This window comes from Osmerus mordax, chromosome 6, assembly GCF_038355195.1.
Source record: "Osmerus mordax isolate fOsmMor3 chromosome 6, fOsmMor3.pri, whole genome shotgun sequence".
Classification (NCBI taxonomy): Eukaryota; Metazoa; Chordata; class Actinopteri; order Osmeriformes; family Osmeridae; genus Osmerus; species Osmerus mordax.
This window is the reverse complement of record NC_090055.1, coordinates 18,443,484-18,470,915: the sequence shown is the minus strand read 5'-3', so window position 1 is coordinate 18,470,915 and position 27,432 is coordinate 18,443,484. Positions and strand designations below refer to the sequence as shown.

Sequence of the window (27,432 nt, the reverse complement as noted above, 5' to 3'; positions counted from 1 at the left end):
GTACTGTTCTACAGAGCGTTGGTGAGGTACTGTTTATACAGTTGGTGAGGTACTGTTCTACAGTTGGTGAAGTACTGTTCTACAGAGCGTTGGTGAGGTACTGTTTATACAGTTGGTGAGGTACTGTTCTACAGAGCGTTGGTGAGGTACTGTTTATACAGTTAGGGAGGTACTGTTCTACAGTTGGTGAAGTACTGTTCTACAGAGCGTTGGTGAGGTACTGTTCTACAGAGCGTTGGTGAGGTACTGTTCTACAGTTGGTGAAGTACTGTTCTACAGAGTGTTGGTGAGGTACTGTTCTACAGAGCGTTGGTGAGGTACTGCTCTACAGAGCGTTGGTGAGGTACTGTTTATACAGTTGGTGAGGTACTGTTCTACAGTTGGTGAAGTACTGTTCTACAGAGCGTTGGTGAGGTACTGTTCTACAGAGCGTTGGTGAGGTACTGTTCTACAGTTGGTGAAGTACTGTTCTACAGAGTGTTGGTGAGGTACTTTTCTACAGAGCGTTGGTGAGGTACTGTTCTACAGAGCGTTGGTGAGGTACTGTTCTACAGAGCGTTGGTGAGGTACTGTTTTATACAGTTGGTGAGGTACTGTTCGACAGTTGGTGAAGTACTGTTCTACAGAGCGTTGGTGAGGTACTGTTCTACAGAGCGTTGGTGAGGTACTGTTTATACAGTTGGTGAGGTACTGTTCTACAGTTGGTGAAGTACTGTTCTACAGAGCGTTGGTGAGGTACTGTTCTACAGAGCGTTGGTGAGGTACTGTTTATACAGTTGGTGAGGTACTGTTCTACAGTTGGTGAAGTACTGTTCTACAGAGTGTTGGTGAGGTACTGTTCTACAGAGCGTTGGTGAGGTACTGTTCTACAGAGCGTTGGTGAGGTACTGTTTATACAGTTGGTGAGGTACTGTTCTACAGTTGGTGAAGTACTGTTCTACAGAGCGTTGGTGAGGTACTGTTTATACAGTTGGTGAGGTACTGTTCTACAGAGCGTTGGTGGGGTACTGTTCTACAGAGCGTTGGTGAGGTACTGTTTATACAGTTGGTGAGGTACTGTTCTACAGTTGGTGAGGTACTGTTCTACAGAGCGTTGGTGAGGTACTGTTCTACAGTTGGTGAAGTACTGTTCTACAGAGCGTTGGTGAGGTACTGTTCTACAGTTGGTGAGCTACTGTTCTACAGTTGGTGAAGTACTGTTCTACAGTTGGTGAGGTACTGTTCTACAGTTGGTGAGGTACTGTTCTACAGAGCGTTGGTGAGGTACTGTTCTACAGTTGGTGAAGTACTGTTCTACAGAGCGTTGGTGAGGTACTGTTCTACAGTTGGTGAGCTACTGTTCTACAGTTGGTGAAGTACTGTTCTACAGTTGGTGAGGTACTGTTCTACAGTTGGTGAAGTACTGTTCTACAGTTGGTGAGGTACTGTTCTACAGTTGGTGAAGTACTGTTCTACAGAGCGTTGGTGAGGTGCTGTTCTACAGTTGGTGAGGTACTGTTCTACAGTTGGTGAAGTACTGTTCTACAGAGCGTTGGTGAGGTACTGTTCTACAGTTGGTGAGGTACTGTTCTACAGTTGGTGAAGTACTGTTCTACAGAGCGTTGGTGAGGTACTGTTCTACAGTTGGTGAGGTACTGTTCTACCGTTGGTGAAGTACTGTTCTACAGAGCGTTGGTGAGGTACTGTTTATACAGTTGGTGAGGTACTGTTCTACAGAGCGTTGGTGTGCTACAGTTCTACAGAGCGTTGGTGTGCTACAGTTCTACAGAGAGATGTTTGTCATTTGGCGGGGGGGTGAGGTGACATGTCTGCTGGTGTTGATGGTGTAAACGGCACCCCTCTCTCTCTCTGTCAGTCCACAGGTGGTCTGAGGCTGACTCCCCGCCCTGAGGTGAATGTATTATTCATGTGAAACTAGAAGCTAGCATAAAAAAACATTGAACGAGAAAAAGAAAAAGAAAAGAAGAAACAATGGTTAAAACAGAGTATGTTGTATAATGTGCGACTGTGTGTAAAAGCGTCACATTCCATCCTCGGGCCTCGTTAGCGTTGTAAATATTTCATTTGACTGCAACACTGGTTTCAGAGTGGAAGGCTGGGACTTGGGAGAGTACATGGGAAATGTCAACGACGCTCAGTTTCACCTGAATCCACAAGGATGATTTGCTTGCTTTTCATTTTTTCTCCGTATCACATTTGTTAGATTTTCCCCTACTCCTCGTCCCCCCCGCCCCCCCACCCCTCCTCTGCTTGTGCCAAGTGGTGCGGTCTGGCCTTGTGCCACCCCAGACAGTGTGCCCAGGTCCTGATGAGAGTCTTAATTATTTAATGGCCGCAGTGGGCGGGGGGGGGGGGGGGGGGGGGGGGGGGGGGGGAGGGGGAGTGGGGAGGGGGAGTGGGAGGGGTGTAGCTAAGATGCCATCTGCTCCGTTAGGGAGAGGCAGACAGGGAACCACTGGGTGGTACAGGCAGGGGGAACGGCTCCCCCCTTCCTCCTCAATCACCCCCCCCCCCCTCCCTTACTGAACCCCCCCCCCCCTTTACTGAACCCCCCCCCCCCCCCCTCCCCTCATCCAGGTGTTAAGCTGCTAACGGTGTTAGCTGTGGTGTAATGGCTCGGTCTGGCCTGCTAGGCCGCAGCTCCTGCCGGCTTCCACAGCGACCATTAACCGCTCAGCCTCCACAGGGGGTCCCCACCTGGGGCCCTAACCCACAGGCTCCACGTGGTGGAAGGCTTGATTAAAAGCCTTTACTCTCCGCGCTCTGACCGCGATGAAGGAAATCACTCTAATGGATACCATGGCAACTGTGGCAGGATACCTCTGGGTTGGAGAGTTGGGCGCGAGGCCGATGTGCTGTGGTGCAGAGTACAGGGCAGAGAACATCTCGCAGAGATCTCTGAGTAGGGCGCACGGCTTCCTGGAGGAGTCGTGACTGACTTTAACCTGATGTCAATTGGACACTCGTTACGAAGCGGCGAGCTAAAGCCACGAAATGAGGCCCTGCGGGTGGGCAGAGGGCAGGAGGAACTTGAACAAAATGGTGCCGAGATCAAATGAGCCGAACAAATATACTGTAGGACAATCAGACATCCTTGCTTGAAAAGGTCAAGTAGCCGTTAGTCCACTTTTTCTCACTCTCTCTTTCTTTCTTTTTCTCTCTCTCTCTTCCTCACTCTATATATACACGTATATAAATATATACGTGTATATATATACACGTATATCTTCCACTTTCTCTGTCTCTCTCTATCTCTCTTTCTCTCTCTCACCACCTTTCACTCTCTCCCCCTTTCTCTCTTTTCTTTTACTGCCTCCACTCTTCCTTTTCTTTCCTTTGTTTGGGAAGTGGTACTTACAGCAGGGGTAATTCAGCAACATGATGTCATCGATGGCGATGTAGCCTCGCCGTTCCCTGGAAACGGTTGCCTCAATCAGGACCTTGCAAGGAAAAAACAGAAACCAATCAAAAATGCATCTGTGCATTTCAATGAACGCCAGTCGAACCTTTCAGTTGCATTAAATCATAATTAATTAAACTGTATTTTACCCCCATTTCAGCGGCATGAGCATCAATTTAAACAACATATGAAACAACAGCATAGACTGTACTGAGAAAGAGAGAGAGAGAGAGACGAGAGAGAGAGAGAGAGAGAGAGAGAGAGAGAGAGAGAGAGAGAGAGAGAAAAACGAGGGGGCCGAGGTAGTCCATAGATGGATCTGTCTGTTCGGTGCCCCTGAGGCTTGGAGGAGAAGTGGCTTCTTCCCTTCCGAAAAGGTGCATTGTGTTCTGACTCATGAACCCTGATCCGGCATTCAGGTCGTAAACAGCTCCAAGGCCTTAACAGCCCGAAAATTCAGCCGGCAGAGAGTGGTGTTCCTCTGGGGACAGACCACAAGCGGACAGCAGAGAAACAGCAAGCTGGACGCCGCCTGTGGAGCTGAAAGCCAATCAATACGCCATCAGCAGCCAGGTAATAGTGAGGCGGCTACTGGGGACTGCCAGGACCAGGACTGTTCTCCCAGAAATCAGGACGGCCTGTCCTACACAACATGATCCAAGTGTATGTCTGGGTTATTGCTCCTCATGAGCCGACGACCGAAGGTTTACTACAAGATTCCCATCACTAGGACTTTAGGCTGGCATGTCTAAAGTGGCTTGAAACCTCACCGTTGCATGTAATTTGCGTGCGTGTAAAGTATTCAAATGATTCCAGATGCGCGACCAGCTTATCCTCTTGCTGGGAAACATTAAGGTCAAAACTCAAGTCAAGATTATCTTGTTTGCTACGGATAAAAGATTGCGTTACGGAAAGATACAGCCTTCATGCCATGTAGCCGCTTTGGTTTTTGGTGGACAGCTATGATACCGAGATTATGTTCCGGGCGGCACTCTGCTGTGGTTTCAAACCAAAACAACACCTCACCTTCTCAACACCTCATCAAGACCTCTGCCCCAGAGAGCTGCTGTGGTTAGTCGGGAGATAGAGCTGGTGTGGTTTCCCTGGGGCTTTGACCGAGAGAGAGCTTCTATTACACCAACAACTAGCGTGACAACGGCTCCGATCACACTCCGACCCCTGGGTCAGCCACGGAGCCAGGTTTGGTGGGACCAGCAGAGATTGGGGTCAACTGAAACCCAGACCCCTGAGAGCCAGGCCGAGCGAGGGGCCCGGGGAGAGGGGAGAAGAGGAGGGAGTGGGCGATGCAGAGAGTGGACGATTGATAGAGGTGGATGGGTGGAGTGGCGGGGAGGTGAAGAGGAGGAGAGATGGAGAGATGGAGACAAGGGAAGGAGGAGAGAAGGAGGGGAGAAGGGGAGAAGGGGAGGATAGAAGGAGAGGAGGGGAGAAGGGGAGAAGGAGAGGAGGGGGAGAGGTGGAGAGTAGGAGAGGTGGAGAGAAGTGAAGGAGGAGAGAAGGAGAGGAGGGGATAAGGAGGGGTGGAGAGAAGGGGAGGAGGGGGAGAAGGAAAGATGGAGACAAGAGAAGGAAGAGAGAAGGAGGGGAGAAGGGGGGAGCTGGAGAGTAGGAGAGGTGGAGAGAAGGGGAAAAGGGGGTGAGGAGAGAAGGAGAGGAGGGGAGAAGGGGGAGAAGGAGAGTAGGAGAGGTTGAAAGGTGGAGAAGGGGCCAGGTCCTTCAGCCGGGGTTGATTGAGTTGGACCCTGTTCTGGCTTTCTCTGTGGGTCTGGCTTTGGGAAGCCCACCACACGTAATCTACTGCTGGAGGCCTTGGTGCTGCTCCCTTCTGTTCCTGCGCGCCCCTGAAACCTGAGCTGGCACACGCTGCTGTGGTTCATACAGGGGGATTACATTAACATTCGCTGTTTTTCATCATTTCTCATTTTCTTTTTTCCAGACGGTTGGCTCTCTTAAAGTGTGTGTGTGTGCGCGCGTGGGTTTTGTGTGTGTGCGTGTGTGGCGTGTGTTTATGCGTGTGTGTACCATGTCTGCGTGCCGTGTCTTTGTGTGTGTCGACATGGTCTGATGGCATGGTAAGTCACTTTGTGGCTTTTGTGCTCGTTCTCAGAGAAAGGTGATCAGCAGGAGAGTGAGCAGATAAAAGCCGTTTTAGAGAAGATGTTCCAATAAACCTCACAGACTGATCACACTTTACGGAAGACAACAGATAAATACCTGGGGAGTTAAATTGAAGGTGCCATTAGTCTGTGCCAGGCTAAAGCACTCAATGAAAGATTGATCGCCGGCTAATCTTTAATTGTCTCAGCCATTAGGACCGCAGGTAATAAAGAGGGAGACATTCAAAGCATTTGTTTCAATAAACAACCTTTCTGGGTTTAACTTAAGGGCACTTTCCCAATGAAACTTTCCCTAAGCACAGGGTGTAGTCTAATCAGTGATCACTTAACTTTTAAGACGAAAAAACAAATATGCTCGGGACTGGAAAAATTACAAGTCTGGCATTTGGTGATTTACGAGCGAAATAAAATGCACATTACGAGAACGTATTAAATAACGCTATAACACCGGACTTTCGAGGCGGCTGTAATACATACAAATCAAGAGACAATTTATTTGGCGGTATAAAATTCCAGCCTCCACGTTCCCTTTTGTGGTCCAGAGAAGCCATTTAGGAGCCAAAGCCTTGCACTCAACATTAAACCCCCGCCAGCGATGAGAAGAGGCTTCTTAAATACTAGCAGACGAAAGGTCACACAGCCAGGCGTAAATCTGCCCAGCAGGACGACGCAGGAAGAGATCAGAGGGTTCGGACGGGGGAGACACTGGGGCTGCGGCTCCCAGTTGCCTCCTGGCTCAGATGACGCTCAGAAAACGAAGAATATCCTCTCATGTGTCTGTCCACGGTACGTGGCGGAGGAGGAAAGGGAGCAACTATAAGAAAAATGAAACAAAAACTATTGTGGATTTCAAGGTTTGCTTGTTTGATATCCTCAACCTCATTTCCTCATCCTTGTGCGCCTCATCTACTTATTAGAGAGCGGCGAGTCTAGCAGATTGATAGAAAGGGAGGACAGGGAGACAGGTGATTTGTTAGGCAGGTGTGAGTAAATGGAGGAGCTGATGAAAGGTAGAGGAAGGCAGAAAAAAGCGGGGGCGTTAGGGAGTCTTACATAAACCCTCCATCTCCTTCCGATACGAAACATGCCGTCAGCCCTTCACAATAACACTGGGCGGCGAGGGATGAGAGCTTGGAGTGTTCCCTTCCGAGAAGCAAAAGAAAAGAGGAATGAATGAGAAGGAGAAAACATAGAAGATGGTGGGAGGGGGGAGGGGGGCGTCACCAGACGCATCAGTCGCACCGCGAGGAGCAAAAGACGAGAGAGGAAAAACTGTGAGAATGACACACCGGGAGAGAAAAGAGGAGCGACTGAAAGACTGAAAGAGCAGATCACCCAGTCCTGACTGGCAGACTAGGAGGAGCAGATAACATCTTTAATATTTGATGACAAGGGTTCCAGCTTTCTCAGACACCTCTCCCAATAAGAGGGAGAAATATAGGGCTGAGCACATCGAGTCTGGGGAGATCTCAAATCAAAGATTTCGGACTCAAGGTGATCTCTTCTCGGTTCTCCTCAGAACCTTGGCTCCCCCTCCCCCGACGCCGGGCGGTTCTGCCGTGAGAGGCACGATTTGTCACCACGTGACATTAATATGGAAGGTAATCTTGTCACATAACAACAACAATAACAACAAGTCTGTTTTCCTGCATGCTAGCCAGCTATTTAAACAATAACATAAACAACAAACTAAATGGGGGGGGGGGGGGGGGGGGGAGGATTCTGAAGCTTGAACAAGTAAAAGGTGGGAAACATCACAGTGCACATCACTAGTCTGGCAAATGATAAGATTTATGCGGGTTTTCAACAAATTAATCCTCTTTGCGTCAGTGATTAACAGAGAAAAGCTCAGACGGTCTGTTTTTTAATTACATTCCACAGTTCAGACCCTGTTTTATGTTGCAGACATAAATATTGGGAGCGCCGGTTTTAAACCTGCTTTATCCATGCGCGGAATCAAACAACCTTGACAGGGTATAATTGTAATGAGGTTGAAGGGATTTAATTCCAGCCATACATTACAAAGCCTGCATGGATGGTTCATCATACTGTACAGTGGCCTAATTTCCACTCTCTCATGGACGGTTGCATTGTGGTGCACAGACACACCATCAAACCTAACACTCTCTCGACACATGCTTTGCCAAAAAAGTCATTTCCACGCTACTTTTTGAAGTTGTTTACAAAAGAGCTACAAAAACGACCCTCTTCTTGGCACTAACAATTGCTCCAATCCGATTGGCTGCGCAGTCACTGAGGGGAGGATTCCTGACCAATCAGACACCTGTTGTTCAGTTGAATAATAACCGAAAGCTGTATGTGTGGCAGAGAATATTCTAGAATCCCAATGTGAAGAGGCTCCACGTGACATTCCTGTGTTGTGATCAAAGCACCGAGTGTCACCGTGGTGATGGAGTCTTTAGGCGATGAGATTTAAATGGTATGCAAAGACCCCCACGTGTTATCACGGAGAGGATATTTACTACATTATATATGTGACACAGAAAACACAGCGTGATATTTTCCATCTCTGCTTCAAAGGGTAGACCTCAGTCTGAGGGGCCACAGAGAAAATATGCCTGCCTATCCTTTCAAATCCAACGAGATACCATTAAGCTTGCTGCAGGGCCCCTGTAAGCAAAAGCCCTTTAATATTTCAAGTCACACGGGTTGCAGTGAACATACTTTCGAGCTAAAAGCCCCTGGTGGATAACAAGACACTCCCTCAGAGGCATATCGCATCAGGCTCAAACTCTGTTTGACTCCCTCCAGCCTAGCTTTCCCCTCACTTGTTTATCTAAAACTTTTTTATTTTTTATATGTGTAAATATTTCATTGTATTCAAAACCATTGCTGACAACGACCATCGCTGTTGCCTACACCCATACATCCAAACAGGTCCTGTCTAACTACAACCACCCCCACCCCCTCCGGTAAGCGCCGGTAAGGCACGGCCTCCTCATTCACGGGGACGGGAACTTGAAAAGGCTGCTGGGGGGATTAGCAGCGTAAGCCGTGTTGGAGGAGTGACTTGGTGGGAGCTGTTTGCTCTGTCTCTCGCTGACTTTGTGAGGTGGAACACATTAGCATAAGGTCACTCCTCCCACGTATCCCTCCTGGGCGGAGGGATACGTGGGAGAAGCAGCAAAAATAGATCCCCTCCAAAGGAGGGATGGAAGCACGGAAAAGTGACGCCACGTCGCTCCGACGTGAAGAACCACCTGTTTCGACTCTCGGCTTGAAAGCTGCCGAGTCTCCCCTCCCCGCGCGCAACGAGACGGACGCCCGCGCGTTCAGCCGCTTCAAAGAGAGCCCTCGACAGGCCGCGCCGCGAAAGCCTGGTCGAGTGTTGCCTCTCGTCTCGTCTGCCCTCGCTGGCCTGTCCTGAGTCATCCACTCCTCCTCACCTGTCCATTATCGTCTCCTCTCTGACGGAAGCCTGACCCTCGCAGGAGCGCCCAGCGAGCCCCGTCCACCAGGCAGCTGTGAGGCTTCGTAAACACGAGCGCAGCCCGGCGCTCGTTATTGGTGCACCCGACGGTGCACCAATGACGTTGGTGCAACCGTCATTAAACAGGAGCGAGGAGACGAGAGGGGGGGGGGGGGGGGGGGGGGTGCTCAACAAAGAAAGAGAACCTGTTTGTTTCCTGACGGACGACCAGAGAAGAAGGGGGGGGGAAAAGGAGAAGAAAAAGTAAACCGACCGGAGGGATATGGATAAAAGAGAAGACGGGTGGGGAAAAGGAGGCACAAGAAGTCTCACTGGGGCAGTTACTCAAACTCCTAGTGCAGAGGGAACCTGCCATGGCCACATTACTGGTTGTTAAACTGACTTGATGAATAGCTCTCTCCAAGAGAGCCCTGCTGGTGGTCATGTGGACAGAGAGGGCGATGTGATTGGCAGCGGCATTGATCAGGCGAGCTCGTAATCCTCTCATGTACTGATATATTTACTGAGATGGCTCCCAGAGCAAATATAAAGTTGAGGGAAAGAGCAAGCTCGTCAGCGCTTTGCGTTCGTCAGCCATTATCGAGGTCATTTTCCCCCTGGCCCACGTCCCACACGCTCGACAACTGCGCCCGCTTTTGTGTGTATGTGTGTGTGTTTGCGTGTGGGTTTTTGAGCCATGTCTGTGTGTGTGTGTTAAGTGTGTCACCGTCAGGCTTAAATACCAGTCATTGTCAAGAAATGTGGATCTGGCTGAACAGTGTCATCCTACCTCTGAGTGCTGTTTGTACAAAGCAGGCCTATTATTTACACATGAAGGTCACATCTAGCAAGGCCACGTGGAAGTTAATTACGCCGGAGCGATTGACAGTTCTTGGTAAAAACGCACACTACTCAATTTAATTGCTTTTTGACAGCTCCGCGGAGTTTGCAGAAAACAGAAATGTGATTTATGGACGGGGACCCAGCACTGGCCGATCGCTCGAGCCATCTGAGGGGAGATGGTAGGCACCTGGTCACCCACGCGGCTGCCAGTCAACTGGTTCCAGAGTCAGAGGGGGGCGAGTAGGGGCACACAAGGCGGTGGGGGTGGGGGTGGGGGTGGGGGTGGGGGGGGGGGTGGGGGGGGTGACGACAGTCATGCTGGTGTCCATAACCGACCGGGGGCTGGGCCAGTCCGCATGACAGCAGTGCATGCGTGTTCACATGGGGCCCGTAGCAGAACAGACCCTGTGGCACTAACCTAGTCTGCAGTCATCTGGGAATCAATGATAATTAAACTGAGAGAGATTGACATGTAATTAACAAGAGGTCACCTTGAGGCAAAATTTGTGAGTGGGTAACTCTGCTGGCTCATCAGATCTGCTACTGTACGGGGTAGTGTCGTACTGTCGTACACAGCTACGCCCCTCAGATATGTTTCCAAACCAGGGACCTCCCGTGCCTCAGGAGGCAATGATATCAATAAAGTTGTACAACTATTTAACAGTACTGCAGGGGCCTACCGTACCATGGGTATACAGGGATATGCTGGAAGACATCCCTGTGATCTAGGTTTTAAATATATATTTATAATATTTATAATACTAATGTCTTACAGTCCCGTAGTGGCTTGTCCATGGGTAAACAGGGATATGCTGGAAGACATCCCTATGGTAGTAACTCATTTTTAAATAAAAAAAATTATAATATTTATAATACTAAGGTGTTACAGTCCCGTAGTGGCTTGTCCATGGGTAAACAGGGAGATTCTGGAAGATATAATTATTATAGAGCGTTTTAAATAAAATAATGACACTAATAACAAACAGGAGTTACAGTAGAGCAGAAGCCAGTACCATGGGTGTGTGGGGATATGCTGGGAAATAAGCATATATATTATTGTTTTATATTATAATATATTATTTATATAATAATAAATATGGTAGAGAATTTTAAAGAAACTAATAATAATATTTAGTTGTTACAGTACTGCCGTGGTCGGTTCCATGGGTATATGGGAATATGGTGGTAGATATCATAGTGGAACATTTCAAATTAAAAAATAACAATAATAATATTGAGGTGTTACAACACTGCAGAGTTCAGTTCTGTAGCTGTATATGGATGTGGTGGGTAGATCAATATAATAGATCATTTCAAACTAATAATAATAACAATGATACTGAGGTGTTACAGTACTGCAGTGGTCCGTTCCCTAGGTGTATGGCGTGCAGACATCAACGTACAGTTTCACATTTTCTTTGAATGAAATAATTAATATTAATACAGTGTTGCAGTGCGGGGGTCATGAGGTCCATACCTGGTACTCACTGGGCCAGAAAGTGCTGACCGCCAGTTCCACCTGGTGCCACTGACGGCCGTGAGAGCCGGAGATGTTCCAGACCGGGCTGCCCGGCGGGCCCCCGTTCACCCTCACGTAGGCGCGCAGGGCCCCCGGACTGTGGCCGTCACGGCTGTACAGGAAGTAGCTGAACTGGACGCAGTGCGTGTCGTTCTCGCTCAGCGTCTGCAGCAGGAGCTGAGCGCGGTGGCCCGCGGCATGCTGGGAAGAGTTCACCAGCATGTACGATCCTGGAGGAAGCAGAGGGGAGAGGTCAGGCTAGGGTCAGGGAGCAAGCGGACCATTAATGTCATCTTCAAAACTAAACTTCGGAGAGGGACGGCGAATGACTCGCGCGTGGTACCTAGAAATTGCCAAAAAGTCTACTTTTCAAAGCCACGTAAAGAGACAGCGTTCGACTCATGCTTTAAGCACTCCAGGTCTGCTGGAACAGAATCAAAAGATCACAGTGAAAGCTCTTCTGAGAATCATTGTTGGCATGATTAAATAGCCAGCAGAGAGAGATTCTGGACCCTTCAAAGGCTGTGTGCTGTGTGTGGCTCTGACATTCGCACTAAGACAACAGTTCACAGTTGGAAAACCTCTCCCTCTGGCAAACCTCTCTAAGAGTAGAAAAAGAAAGAAAGAGAGAGAGAGAGGAGGGGCAGAGAGAGATACAGACATGCATTCAGACAAACAGAAAGTGAGAGAGGGAGAGCGAGAGAGGGAGCAGGAGAGGGAGCAGGAGAGAGAGCAGGAGAGAGAGCAGGAGAGAGCAGGAGAGAGAGCAGGAGAGAGCAGGAGAGAGAGCAGGAGAGAGAGCAGGAGAGAGCAGGAGAGAGCAGGAGAGAGAGCAGGAGAGAGAGCAGGAGAGAGCAGGGGAGAGAGCAGGAGAGAGAGCAGGAGAGAGAGCAGGAGAGAGAGCAGGAGAGAGAGCAGGAGAAAGAGCAGGAGAGAGCAGGAGAGAGAGCAGGAGAAAGAGCAGGAGAGAGAGCAGGAGAGAGCAGGAGAGAGAGCAGGAGAGAGCAGGAGAGAGCAGGAGAGAGAGCAGGAGAGAGCAGGAGAGAGAGCAGGAGAAAGAGCAGGAGAGAGAGGAATACACCGAAAGAGAGAGATTTGAAGACCACAGCTCCTCAGCAAGTCTCCAATAATACAAAGGTTATCCAGTTCTCGACACAGAGAATAGGAAATGCTAACCTTGAGGCAAAGACTGCTTCAGTGTTCCAGAAAATACAGCTGCGCGCATAAAGAACCTTCATTCCCCGACGCAAACAAATGCACCCCACTCTCACAGCAAAACCCCCAGAGGGTAATCTACTATGTACCTCCAGCAAGGTGAAGTTGAAGCAGGTGAGATCACAGATGAGCCTGGAGTACAAACAACAACAAACACCACTAAGGCACTGCTAATCAGGGCAAGCCAACCCCATCGCTCCCCTCGTTCAAAATCTGTTCTTTCCCAAAACAGTGTCCGCTAACGTGGCTAAAGCGGCGACGCTAGCAGGTGTTCCTGCATGCCCACATCTACGAGCGGCTCGCCTTTGTCCCGCGAGGTCTTCGTTTTCCTGTCAGTCACGGGTGAAGGACTGAAAAAGACAGACAGCCCAACGCAGCCTTGATACCAAGGATCTTCAGACAACTGTATATTCACTTCTGAGGCTCCGAACTGAATGTGACCGTGAATCATCCGTCAGAGGGACTGGAAAAGGTCCCTCTGACACTGATGGGAGCGTAAAGAGATGAATGTGAGATATCTAAGGAGACAGACAGGCACGCAAGTTGCAGAAAGGGCCACATGAAAATCCTCACTGAGTTATCCGGGCCTCTTTCCCCGGCATGAGTGAAACACAAGCCGACGTGGAGCGGTGGCTCGCCACGCCAACGCCACCAGCTCGCAACATCAGACGGAACGTCAGAACATGCACACTTCTAATTCCTCTTGAGGGGCGAGAGGAGTGTGCGTGTTTGCATGTGGTGAGCGTGGGTGCGTTGTGTGCGCGTAGCGTGTGTGTGTGCGTGGTGTGTGTGTGTGGCGTGTGTGGTATGTGCGTGTGGTGTGTGTGTGTGTGTTTGTGTGTGTGTGTGTGTGTCTGTGTTTGTGTGTGGGAGGGGCGGCCCCTTAACTTTCTTCTCCTGACTGACGTCTCCTGTAATGACGAGTGACACAACTGCCCCCCCAGGTTAGACAGATGTGGGGGAGGGGGGCCCAGGGTGTTCCTGGCCTGGGGTCCAGACTAGCGGGGGGCCGGGGGGCCCCAGTGCTCCTCCGTCGACAGCTCCTGAGTTGTGTGTTCTCTCCTGGGGTGGAGCACTCGGCGCCCTCAAGGCACACTGCTTAATGAGATCTCTCAGAGCGGCTTCTCCTGCTGGTACCCAGGGGCCCCGGGGGGGGGGGGGGGGGGGGGGTCAGAGAAGAAGATAGAAAGTGCTCGTGTGTGTGATTGGTGGAAGAGGGTGGCCCTCTTTGTTGTGTACAAGCTAAGAACCCATGTTTCCGTTGATCCGACCGAACCGGATGACGAAGCACACAACCCTACGCGCTCTTCCCTCCGTTTGGGCTTTAGCATGATCTGGGGAATCCGATTATATCTGGAAAGCAAAACGTAGGCGAATAAATGTACATAATATACATGAAGTGTTTCCTGGCATGTGATAGCAAACACTGGAGGCACATTTGCATCCAGTCGGCATAAAATGTTGTAGGCGTTTGCGCAGGTCTGGACCCACCAAAACCTTCAATTTTTTTTATTAACATGTAGCTCCCGTAAACTGCAGGAGTAACAGGAGTGGTTGGAAGCCTCCCTCTCACTGGAGCACATCCTCTTGGGAACTTGGCTGCTTTCAAACCGTGCCCTCTGGGACAGAGGTGGGGCGTTTCAGGAGGCGGCGGGTGGGCGAGGCGGAGGAGCAGAACACGCCATCCGTCCGAGCACCCTGGCGTGGTGCCCATCTGGTCCAGGACGAGCGAGAGCACGGCTCGACGACGGCGACCCGGGAGAGGCAGGGAGCGAGCGAAACGGCGGGGGCGTCGTGAGAGGGCAGGGGCGTCTGGAAGGAGAGGAGCCTCGGACGAGGACGGACGAGGGGAGGGACGGAGGGAAGGAGAGGAGCCTGGGATGAGGACGGACGAGGGGAGGGACGGAGGGAAGGAGAGGAGCCTGGGACGAGGACGGCGAGGGGAGGGACGGAGGGAAAGGCGAGACTCTCGGGTCAAACGCAGCCGTGTCGGGAGTTTACAACATTGCTGTCAACTGTTGTCGTTGTTGTGGTTCCTGTCGACGTTGTGGATCGTTCAGAGACACGGACGGAGTGCTGACCTGTGTTAACGACCTTGTCTTAGCCCCCAAAGCCCGACAGTAAAATGATCGTCGAGCTAGCTAGCACGCTGAAACGAAGCTTTAATACGCCGTAACCTTCATCCCCATCCATTTATCTCTGACTCCAGCTCTATTCACCCTGAACAACCGCTTCTTCAGAGGGTGAAGAAGCACGGGGGCTTAAAATGGACGCTGTCTTTTTTCCCCCCCGCCCGACTACTCATTACAGAGAGATAGAGACAGAGGTCAGCGTGACATTCACAGGTTAGCCTTTAAACACACCGAACAATCGTTCACGCCCTCCTCGGGAGAACAGAGTGGAGCTCCACTGTGAAAGACCACCACTGTCGGAGATGTCAGGCTTCATCTCCATCAGCTGTCGGGTTATGAACTTGTATAACATACAATTGGGACTAGTCTATTCATGCCATGATTGACCACATTTCAGTGGTTCGATTTATATACTGTATATATTTTTGGATATCTTTTACATTTTGATGTGCTGCTCCAAGTCAACATTTCCAACCTGTCTCATTAACATGTTTTACAATTATACATTATTTATCCAGTGTAAAACTGTGAGTACACATGTATAGTATTTGACTTAGCTAACTTAGCTTTCTTAGCTAACTGATACAACATGACAGGTCATGTACTCTGAATGCTGAAAGCCATTCTGCCCTGTCAGTTCATTAGTCAAACATTGACTTTTGACAAACCAACCTTTCTCAGAATGAATGCCTGTTCTGTGAAATAATTAACGTGTGGTTACGACACGCAGAAAAACTCTCAATTAACTTTTACTAATGCAAAAGGTCTTTGATAGGCATCAAAGAGTTTTCGAGAGTTTCCTAAATAAAACGTTGCGATGATTTTATCCATCTCCACAGCAATCTCTGTTATTAACATCAAATCGTCAGATGAATAATTCATGTTCCGTCTATCAAAGGTTATACATATTCATCAGACTCTGAAAGAAGGACTCAATACTGCAGTCACCATCATTTAGCCGTAAAACTTTTCTTTAGGGTTAGAAAGGAAGATTATACACTATTACACAATGTTATTCATGAACATTTGACAGGCTGGTTTGTGGGAAAACAGTTTTTTCCTCCCTGTCATCATTAGTTAATGGCACTGTGTGTCACATCCCGCCCCAATCCCTAGGTCATGTCCTGGTTCTTTCAGTGTATTTACTCACCTCTCCTCTCATTTCAGTGTCTCCTACCCTGCCTGTGATTGACCTCCCCAGCCTCCCCTGATTGACAGCACCTGTTTTCAATCTAGCCCCAGTGTATTTACCCCTTGTGTTTCTAGCTCTCGTTGCTAGTTTGTCTTTGTACCTCGTGTCGTTCTCTGCCTAGTCTTCTGAATCCAGTAAAACCTTTTTTGGTGAATATTCAGTCGTGCTTTTGAGTCCACCACCTATTGCCGTTACACCGTGTCTTTGTTAGAACGTACCACTGTGAATAACCTACTGTACAGCACGAGGAAGAGGGAACATTACTTACTTTCCATATTACTGGTGTTAGTGCAATACAGTGTCTCACCTCATGTTTTAAATATAGGTCCATGCAGAGCTGAGTTGACCCATTATTTCATGTCTGAACTCAATTTCTTGCCTGCTTAGCACCAAGGGGAAACAGTTATTGTACACCATACATACTGTACATCTGAAATGACAAATAAATCTGACGTCTCTTACAGTCAGACCTGAACTTAACAATAAAACGAACCCAACATCATCGCCACCTCCTCCGCGCACACACGAAAACAGTATAATATTATGATGACCTTTCGTGAATTACGCTTCAAAGGCTTGTGAAATCTGATAAAGCAGCATCCATCCCCTGCCGCCTCTTCCAAGGACGCAGAAACATCCATAACAAGATTAGAACTGATGCAGCACATCATAATTCCTCTGGAGTACTGCAGATCCAAACCCTGGTCACAAGCTGCAGGAGATGCTATCTGGGGCCTGCCACTGGGAGGGAGGGTACAGAGATGGATGGAGAGGGGAAGAGAGAGAAAGAGAGACAGAGAGAGAGTGAGGGAGACACGCCGATAGAGACACAGAGGTCGAGAGAGAGAGAGAGAGAGAGAGAGAGAGAGAGAGAGAGAGAGAGAGAGAGAGAGAGAGAGAGAGAGAGAGAGAGAGAGAGAGCGTGGAGAAAGTTACAGAGACGACCACGCCAATAAGAAAGAATAAAAAGGAGGAGGTAACGAACGAGAAAAAGAAGGGAAGCACAAAACGAGTGTCGCCACGAAGCCGAGAGCCGGGCGCTGCTTCCAAAAACCTGGAACTAAAGCCAGCGTCGTCAGGACAGCCAGACATACCAACAACGGGCAGAGCAGAGACTAGCTGTGCAGAGCCGAGCAAGGCAAACACCACAAATACATCCTCGGCCTTCCCCTCCATTTAAACTCCCCCTCTCTCTCCCCCCTCTCCTCCCCACCCGACCCCCTCGACTTTGTTCCTCTCCGACTACAAAGCAGGAGACGGCAGGTTATCGCCGCGTAATAAGGAACTGGAGGACGAACCGGAGTTCGGAATACATTTGGATCAATAGGAGCTCTTCTCTCGCCGCCTCTAAAAGGGACTCTTGGCTCCGGCTGTGCTGTTTTCTCCTAATAGTTCAGCTCAGGCTCTCATGTCACTCTGGCCTTGATGCTCTTCCCTCGCTCCCAGCCGGGTTGGCCGCGCGCCGCGCTCTCTTCCTCCTCCTCCTCCTCATCGCCAAAAGGTCACCAGGGACTTTCAGTCCCTATCTCGGAGGACGCTCGCTAGCGCCGTCTTCATTTGTCTGCCAGTCTGTCCTCTGTAACCTTCAGCCTCTCCATGGCGAGGAGAGGAGGGGAAAGGAGAGGAGAGAAGGGGAGAGGAGAGGAGAGAAGGGGAGAGGAGAGGAGAGAAGGGGAGAGGAGAGGCAAGAGAGGAGAGAAGGGGAAAGGAGAGGAGAGAAGGGGAGAGGAAAGGAGAGAAGGGGAGAGGAGAGGAGAGAGAGGAGAGGAGGGGAAAGGAGAGGAGAGAAGGGGAGAGGAAAGGAGAGAGAGGAGAGGAAGGGAAAGGAGAGGAGAGAAGGGGAGAGGAGAGCAGAGTAGAGTTTTGGAGAGCAGAGCATTGGAGAGGAAGCTCTTGTTATTGGCCAAGAAGGCAAAATGTTCCTTTTACTGCATGTGCTATCTTTGTGCTGTCTTTGTGCATACCCTCCCTCCCCCACCCCCAGTCAGCATTCACCATTCCTTCAAGAACGAGGACGGGCAGAGGCAGTGAGGTTCACTCAACATCATTAGAGTCACGGCTGCAGACGTCAAACAGTAGCTAAACTCCCCAGCTCAATCAACAAACACCTCAGCTGTGCCGCGGCAAGCTCAGCGTGAAAACGAGTGTGTGTTGTGTGCATAGTAATACGAAAAAAACGGTGTTCGAAGTCGTCACCTTATCCCACACCTGTGTGCAGATGTGTGTTCTTGTTCCAGTACTGGGCTGCACCCCTTCCACCCCCCTCCCCTCCCCTGCCCAACCCCCCCCACACAAACTCAGTCACCTCATCCTCCCTAACTCCATACTGGCATCACCCCAATCCTGCTTTCATATGTGGCGCAAAGTGGATGCAATCTTCTCTGTTTGTCGGTGGGCACTCGGGGAATGTCCTCCTGTACCTCAGAGCTGTTTGAACCTCATTTTCATATTGTTCCTCACGGACAGTGAGTTTTTACAAATGCTTACACGCTCCAGTCTAGCGTGGGCCTTTATAGAGGTTAAAACAGGACCCAGGAGAGGAACAAAGGCCAGGAGCCATGAACACACACTCCCCCCGCTCTGCGAGTCGTCCCCCCAAAAGAGCCTCCATCACATGCATGCGGTATACTGGCGCTCGTTGCCAACCGAACCCAAGAATGACTGTCACAGTATTAGACCCCGCAAAATACTCCAATCAATCTCCACAGTCACAGAGGATGTATCCTTGAAACGAATTACTCAATGATGTTTGTCTTTTTCAGACATTTTCTTTTTCACTGGAAAAAGAAATTTGCAAAATGTTGAAGAGAATCACGGCCACACCCAACACTGAAACGATGTGTTCATTATCATCTCCCAGACAACACAGTGACTGTGAAGACCACAGACAAAGAGGAGAAGAAGGATTTGTCACAAACTTCATGCGTCATACTGTTCTCTATCTACATCCTGTTCAGACACATCCGAGTCTGTATCTTCCAGCACACCCTTTGTCCGCTTGTGGAGAAATAATTACAATCCTGTCGTCAAAAGAACCCCCCAGACATAGACACACACAGGCACGCTCACAAACCTACAATAGTGTCACACACACGAGCGCCACATCTCCATCGCACGGATCGATAAGGGCGCCAAGCCCCCTTGCCGGGCCAAGGAGAACTGACTAGCTCTCCACTCCCCAGCCGGTCAAACGGTCAAACCCAACACCTGAAGTGTGAAACCTAATCTCATTCTCCCCCTCCACACTCACTCCATCACTGCAACACTTTGTCCGTCTCTACGTTTCTCGCTATTCCCCGTGTCCCTATCGCTTCTCGCTGCCGTTGCCTCTCATCCATCAAGCATCTCCTATCCGGTACATCCCTCCTCCTATTTGAAATACTGAGCTGAGACGTCCCTGTTCTTTAAAACAATTTGCCCCTGATCGTTGTGATATTTCCGAATGGCAAGGGGTTTCCAGCCAGACAGACATTTAATAGTCTCCCAAAGGCCTACAGCACAATATAGCTGTTTCTCCTTCTATGTCCCTCTCTCTCTCTCTCTTCACCTCTACCCTTCTCTCTACTACCCTCTATCTTTCACTGTGCCATGCTATCATTTTTTGCCCAAGTGTTCAGGAACAGACCTCACGTCCTCAACACAGCATCCTTCCACCGGGCTCAATCTCATTCGCAGCACTTTTAAAGCAAATGCGAAGACACATCCGGTCCGATGCGTCACCTTAGCGCTGCGCTGCTCCCGGGAGCTCTCAGCCAGAGCGGCAATAACAGACCTCCAGACAACAGGATAAGAGGAATGAAACCAGCCTTTGTGGAGCCATGGGGTCAATCTAGTCCCATTCCCCTCCTCCCGCTTCTCCTCCCTCTCAACACACAGACACCTCAACCCAGCTCTCTGAACTGGACGGCACACTCTTATTCTGAGCAGGTGTTGAGACTGGCCACTCTCCAGGTATTTATCACCTGAAGGAGAGAGCCAAAAGACAATTACCCAGGACCCTGGGGGGCAGTCTGGTACACACACACACACACACACACTCACACACTCGCACACGGAATGAAAAGCCAGTGGAAAGGGGGTGGAGGTTTAGCTAAGGTCTAGCTTGGGCTGGATAATAAATGAAATACAAGTTGGGCTCCAGTGTACGAGTAGCTTGTGCCTTCCAGCTCTTAAGAAAGATAAGGAAACATCAGCAAGTGCTGTTGTCCTCTTGCCAGAGGGGACGAAAGGTGCTTTCTCAATAGCTTGTTTGAGCTGACCTTTCGAGCGGCCCTCTAGGCAGCTCTCGGATGCTCAGCACGCGAGACGAGCGGCCGCAGAAAAGGACGAGGAGGAGAAGGCTAGATGAACAGCGTTCTGTGTGTTGCACTGTAGTATTACTGTAGAATAATTGTAGTATAATTGTAGTACGATAGTACACTGTAGATTTATTGTAGTGTTATTGCAGCATTGTAGTACACTGTAGTAGTGTTGTAGTATTGTATTACACTGTAGTATTTTTGTAGTATTGTAGTAGCATTGTAGTACATTTATTAATTTAGCAGACGCTTTCTAAGTGCACTCTAGTAGACTGTAGTATCTACTTTGCTCACCGTGTCTGTTAGCTGAGATGTAACTCTGACCACTGAAATACTGTAGAACTAGGCACTACTGTCCTTGATCATCTTTATGTACTTTCTACAGTATATGCGCTGTTTATAAGTGGCTTTGGATAACAGCATCTGCTGAATGACGATGTGGGGGTATGTGAGGCATCCTGGTGTGCAGTGAGTCTACCAACCTGCTAGCAAGACAGCCATTCAATATGCCAGCCAGACAGTTAGCCAGCCAGTTAGCCAGCCAGACAGTTAGCCAGCTAGCCAGTTAGCCAGACAGCCAACCTGCCAGCCAGACAGCTAGTCAACCTGCCAGCCAGACAGCTAGTCAACCTGCCAGACAGACAGCTAGCCAACCTGCCAGCCAGACAGCTAGTCAACCTGCCAGCCAGACAGCTAGCCAACCTGCCAGACAGACAGCTAGTCAACCTGCCAGCCAGACAGCTAGCCAACCTGCCAGACAGACAGCTAGTCAACCTGCCAGCCAGACAGCTAGCCAACCTGCCAGCCAGACAGCTAGCCAACCTGCCAGCCAGACAGCTAGCCAACCTGCCAGCCAGACAGCTAGCCAACCTGCCAGCCAGACAGCTAGCCAACCTGCCAGCCAGACAGCTTGTCTGAAGTGTAGTCTGCGAGGCTGCCTGCCTGTCTGTGGGCTGGTAACCTGTCACAGCTGGTCACACCTTAGGGACACGCCAACGAATAGCTCACAATATCTGGAGCTGTTTAGCTGAGTCCGTCACCACCATCTCTATCTGCCATCTCATATGCCATCCTTGGGAGAGGGGTCAACTCTCAGAGAGTGTAATGCGATCAGCTCAGGTAATCTAAACAAGGTAAGTAAGTAAGTAAGACTTTATTTATATAGCACTTTTCATACAAGAATTGCAGCTCAAAGTGCTTTACATAAAATCAACAAAAACAATAATACAAGTGTTGATCTAAAACGTTTAACCAAACTAGCCGCACTCTATCTGCGGTCTCTCGAATCCATCTATGCAATCCATCTAACCCTATGCAGATTGTGTTGGCCAGGAGACATCCTTGGTCATGACCCGGGCAGAGACCAAACCACAGATGTCGGTGGGGGGGGGGGGGGGGGGGGGGGGAGGGAGGAGCAAGATAGTCTCGCTTCAGTGCGACTCCAGGGGAGTTGTTTCCCTGTGACGGCCTTGGCCAAGGCCTGTGCTGGTTACGGGGCCGAAAGTGGATAAGATTGGGGTAGTTGTTTTGACGAGTAGCCGCAACTAAATTTTCACGTCCACCCTTCAGGAAGGTCTCCATGTCCTCCATCTTCCTTTGCAGAGCCGCAAACTTATCCCTGTTGTAATCAATGCTGCGTTGTAAGTTCACAGTCTGAACTCCAACAACTCTGCCCACCGCATCAATCATATCGGGCAGCCTAACGGGGCTTTTTATGGCTGCAGCCGTTTCCGTAATTTTCCGATATACAAAGCCAGCGCCTATTCCAAACAGCAGAAAGCCTGTAATCATGGTTCCGAATATGAAGATGTCTTCAACGTCCTCCACGGAGAGCGCCGCTAGACACACGACACGCCAATTCTCCCACGCGTCCATCATGTAGCCAGCTGCGAACGTCCCGTCCGGACAGTTGGGTTCCCCCGAACCCTAGCTTCTCTTCGAGAAGATGGTGTCAATAGCATTGAGAGACCAGCTAATTAATTCCATGCTTCTAGTTTCGGAGAGTGATGATGAGAGAATATCTTGAGACAAGACAAGACACAAGACACAGCCAAGCAGGGAAGGTCAGGGAGGGGAGGATAAAATGCGACCGCCTTCGTCGAGAGCCAAAGAAATACCACAGCCCTGCTACCACACCCCAAGGTGTCATGCTGTGAGACACAGAGCAGAGACAGGAAAGAAACGGTCGTCTGAAATGAGCTCCATGTTATTAATGGCACTTCCCATTAAAATGTCAGCATGACTGCATCTTCAGGAGGCAAATGGGGAAACTTGGAGGGGAGGGGTCTCATCTTCGCATTATATCCTGGTGGGTCACTGATTGGTCATCTGTCTCAACTGGAAGCTGATGAGCTGGGCACATAGGAGTCAGCGTCCGGTGAATACGCCGACATCGCAGCGTGTGAAAGTGCTTTCTCAAGCACTTACGAAGAATTATTTATTCCAAAAAACATAATTGTCACACTAAATGCACTTTAAAGATATTTGTGGTCTCTAAGGCTCCATTGAAAATCACTGTTGCGACAATTTAATCGCATGGCTTTAGGCAGATATCCTTGGATATTAAAATCAATAGTGATAAATCAGCATTATCAGCCACTCAACTCCCTCTCCATCTTTGTTTCTTTCTGTCTCTCACTTCCCCTTCTCCCTATTTTTCTCTCTCGCCCAGCTTTGTCCATAAAAATCTATAATCCCTCCCGCTCTCTCATTCTCTCTCTCAAGAAAGGCCAGTTTGAGCAGTGCCAAAGCAAAGGATTAATAAACGGCAAACTTTTAATAGTACAAAAAAAAACAGTTTTTCTTCTGTAATTAGAGCGTGTGTGTGTGTGTGTTTTTAAAAGCCTGTTCAGCACCTTCAACCACATAGTTGTCCGCCCACGCTATAATCTTCTCGCTCACAAATCCACTCCTACTCTCCTCTGCCCTGGGGAAGACGTTCACCTCTTTTCCTCGTTTGACGGGGATGTGATAAGGTAAGTCTTTGGTTTCTGTGGTTGGGGCTTTGAGAGCTGTGTGTGCGCACAGTGCAAAGTGCACTGGGGAGGCAGACAGCTGTTGTTCCCCTGCGTCAGAGCGGGTTTTTTACTGTCTGACGGATGGGTGGGTGCCAGGCCAGACCTGGGACGAGGCCACAGACTCGGTGACATCAATCTGAGGCACACGTTGATAGGCCTTAGACCTGTCACAGTGACAGGCAGGGAGGCAAGCTGCCAGGTAGGCAAACGGGCAGGCAGGGAGTTGGGTAAGCAGGCAGACAGTTAGGGAGACAGACAGGCAGACAGTAAGGGAGTCAGACAGACAGTTAGGGAGACAGACAGGCAGGCAGGCAGGAGGACAGGCAGACAGTTAGGGAGACAGACAGGCAGACAGACAGGAGGACAGGCAGACAGTTAGGGAGACAGACAGGCAGGCAGGCAGGAGGACAGGCAGACAGTTAGGGAGACAGACAGGCAGACAGGCAGACAGTAAGGGAGTCAGACAGACAGTTAGACAGACAGACAGACAGACAGGCGGACATGCAGGCAGTAAGGGAGACAGACAGACAGGCAGGTAGGTAGGAGGATCGTCAGGCAGGCAGGGAGACAGGCAGGAGGGGAGACCTGCAGGGCTGGAACCAGACGCAAAGAGACAGGAGGCAGCAATTTCGCTAGACCAGGGGTTGTAATGTGTCTGTGATGAACTGTCAATCCTCCAACCGGAGAACGGTGCTCTGTCTCAATTAGACTCTCTCATCACTGTGACAGCCACTGTAGCCTCGTGACCTTGGCCACAGCCTGGACACAGAGGCTTGAGGAAGGGAGATGGGCCCACAAGACAATGATTGATCAATTGGATGGACACTACTACTGTCGGTACATACAGCTACCTGTAGTATGAACATAGGCCTACAGGAGGATGACAAAATAAAACCCCATGAAGAGAGACACTAGAACATCACAGACAAAGCACATGCTATTTGTTGTTGCAAATGTACAGTCGCTGCAAGTACTTTAACTTTGTCTGTTTTCACAATTCTTCCTTTTCCTAGGGGAGACAAAATCCAACCTGATCCAATGGAAGTGCTGTGTAGCCTGAAGTAGGGTTTGAAGTGTTTTTCACCACAAAGGGTGACAGGTTTCCAGCTCTCGGCAGAAACACTGCTTTTCCGTCTTTGTTTTTGTTTAACCTCCCATCGATCGCTGCTTCTGCCGGCTGTGAGAAGAGTGAATTATTTCTGGCCCTCTCAAAGGTGCCTCACCTTGGTGTGACATCCCAGCCATGACACACGGCCTGGCTGGGAAGAGGAACAAATACTTCAGCAGCCAGCCAGGCAGGCAGCAGCCAGGCAGGCAGGCAGGCAGGCAGGCAGCAGGCAGGCAGGCAGGCAGGCAGGCAGGCAGGCAGGCAGGCAGGCAGGCAGGCAGGCAGCAGCCAGGCAGGCAGGCAGGCAGGCAGCAGGCAGGCAGGCAGGCAGGCAGGCAGGCAGGCAGGCAGGCAGGCAGGCAGCAGGCAGGCAGGCAGGCAGGCAGGCAGGCAGGCAGGCAGCAAGCAGGCAGGCAGGCAGGCAGGCAAGCAGGCAGGCAGCAGGCGGGCAAACATCCTGGAAGGTAGCAAGCTAGCCAGCCAGCCAGGTTGCCGAGCAGGCAGGCAGGAAGGTAAACAGCCAGCCAGGTAGCCAGGCAGATAAGGCAAATAGGCAGCCAGGCAGGTACCAAGCCAGCCAGTCAACTAGTAAGGTAGAAAGTCAGCCAGCAAGCCACATAGATAGGTTGGTAGTCAGGCAGTTAGGCAGGCAGGAAGCCAGTCACCCAGCCAGCCAGCCAGCCAGCCAGGTATAGGTATGAAGGTAGGTAGATAGGCAGGAGGGCAGACTTATCTTTGCTTCCTCACACAGCTCTGGGGACTGGGTCCACGACTAAAGTATTTACAAGAGGCAAAGAGAAGACAGACTTTCTCACTTGAACCCGCTCTCCTGCTTTCTCCTCTAACCCACAGGCGGTCCTCTGCTTCCTCGCTCTCTTCATACTTCACTCTACTCATTCCACTCTATCTCTCTCAAACACACACACACACACTTGTGTTGTGCGACTGTGCCTCGGGGGAATTAATTAGAGGCGGTCACAAATGAGGGACGAGACCAGGTCCTGTTTTAGTGTGCCTGTGCACACAGGCACAGCGGTAGAAGCTTACCCAGGCCTGGTGCAATTGCTAATGCATGACAGAGGAAGCGAAAGCTGTTAAACCCATGCACGATCAACAAACCTCAGTCCAATAGTGTTTTAATTCCTTTCAAATACTTTGAGAATTAGCTTGAACTGCAGCTACTCAGTTTGTAAAGTCGAGTTAGTGTCTTGAGGTCAGGATGTAGGCCAGAGTTGCTCACCCATGATCGGCATTAAAACGGCTTATTTTCCTGCTTGGAGATCGGTGGCGCCCAACTATGCTGAACCGCTACCCTTGGCGTGGCGCACCGTTTGAAATTGGCACCGATCTTAAAAGTCATATATTTGAACTTTGACCTTTGGTTTCCGCTGACCTTTCTATGCGCTGCCTATGATCTGTATGTGACAGCAAAGTTATATTGTTATACTGTTTATGGACGTGTCTGCACTATCCTCCCCGCCCTACCTCGCAGTGAGCGGAGAGCACATTTCTTATCATGTGTTCCCGGCTTTACACGGTGGAGAGAGTGAAAACCACTTCTACGTGCTTAACACCAACGCCTTGTTCCCGTGTATTTCATTGCTGTCTGCGAACCAAGGGGATGTTAACACGGCTTAGGGAACAGGAATAGGCTAAATCTGTTCGATGTCAACGGAGCTTGTTCCCGTTATTATTGAGGTGTGGCACAGCGCTTTCAAGACGGCACACTTCAACACAATCAATAAATCACAGCTTGCGAAATCTTTTTTGGACCACCCACTTTTTGCTTTTCTTTCTTCTTTTGTTCAATGCCCTTGGACATCCCAGAGTCGGCCTCCACTTTGCGCCGCCTTGCTGCCCCTCTTTGTCTGCCTGCGCTTTCATCTGCGCCTCTCGAAAAAGAGAAAGGATCAGAAACTGTCAGCTGCCAAACCCCGACGAGTATCGGCACGGCCATTAGCGCTTTGCGACCAACGCTGCACTCCCTTTTCAGAGGGTTGGAGAGTGAAAAGGAGTGGCTGTGCCAAGCATCACCCTCGAGGCTGTTCGCACCGGAGCCCGGGACCAGACTCGAGACTACCAAGCTGCTCTCATCAGGAAAAGCACCAGCAATAGAGACAGATGGACAGAGACGGCTTGCTCCACACAGGATTTTAAAAAAAGCCAAAAGGTAGCCTAGGCCGTTATGAAAGACCAAACTTTTGGCGTGAAACTCTCTTCAAAGGCTCTCGTTTTGTTCATGTATGAAAATGTGGAAATTTAGCAGGGGGATTATTTTGTTATAATGGTGTGTTTGATAGACCATTCACATTTCTAGCCTGAGGGGGAGTGCGTATGAGTTTGTGAGAAAGCTCATCTACATAAAATGACATTGAGATTAAAGCCTGTTTTGTTTCCGTTTAAAACAATCCGGTTTAATAAGTTTGGCTACAGAAACCTACCTTGGGAGACATCAACAGTTGGCTATCATTGTTAGCCCGTGGACCCAGTAAAGGATGCATCTCTCTAACTCCTCCATCTCTACCTCCTCCTCTCTTTCTCACCTTTTCACACTTCTGGCCTCCACAACATCTTTCTCGTTTCTTTTTTACAGTTGACCTTTTCTTTTTTTTGCAGTTTACCGGCCTTGGACAGGCTTGTGAGAGTAAGCCCTGCTCCACCTCTGTTCTGGTCAGTAAGCCACAGAGAGATGTCCAGTCTGACAGGAGAGACACATTAATGGACTCGCCTTGAAGAATCACAAGGGCAGGTCGAGGATTTTCTCATGTCCCTCTCTGGGTACCTGTCAGTGGCGGGGCTGGACGAGAGCAAGACACTCAACCAAGCCAGAACAGTGTTTTCTACAGCTTGTCTATGTCACATGCAGCTGGCAAAATACACAGTAAGTTGATGTTTTTAGCGAAAACATACACCCACCCACACACACACACACACACACACACACACTCATCTCCCTGAGAGAACACATTGAAACAAACAAGTGTGCATAATTAGCTGCTTGCTTGATGAGGACAGGATAGATTTGCCAGAATCTTCTGTGAGTTTGCTGCTCGCTACTCCGTTCCCAATCAGCGCCAGTTCATTTTAGTCATGTTGATTACTCGCTGAAAGCCAATTCGGGAGCGGTCTGAGCCTGGCCA

The 27,432-nt window shown here is 49.8% G+C and overlaps 1 protein-coding gene across 1 annotated transcript in view; it reads right to left on the bottom strand.

Moving 5' to 3' along the window:
* Window positions 1-27,432, bottom strand: part of ptprub (protein tyrosine phosphatase receptor type Ub) — a 141,025-nt gene that overhangs the window by 57,669 nt on the left and 55,924 nt on the right. The window contains 4 exon segments of the mRNA XM_067238126.1: window positions 2,799-2,855; window positions 2,971-3,002; window positions 3,359-3,440; window positions 11,289-11,560. Coding sequence (XP_067094227.1) covers window positions 2,799-2,855; window positions 2,971-3,002; window positions 3,359-3,440; window positions 11,289-11,560 — 443 coding nt within the window.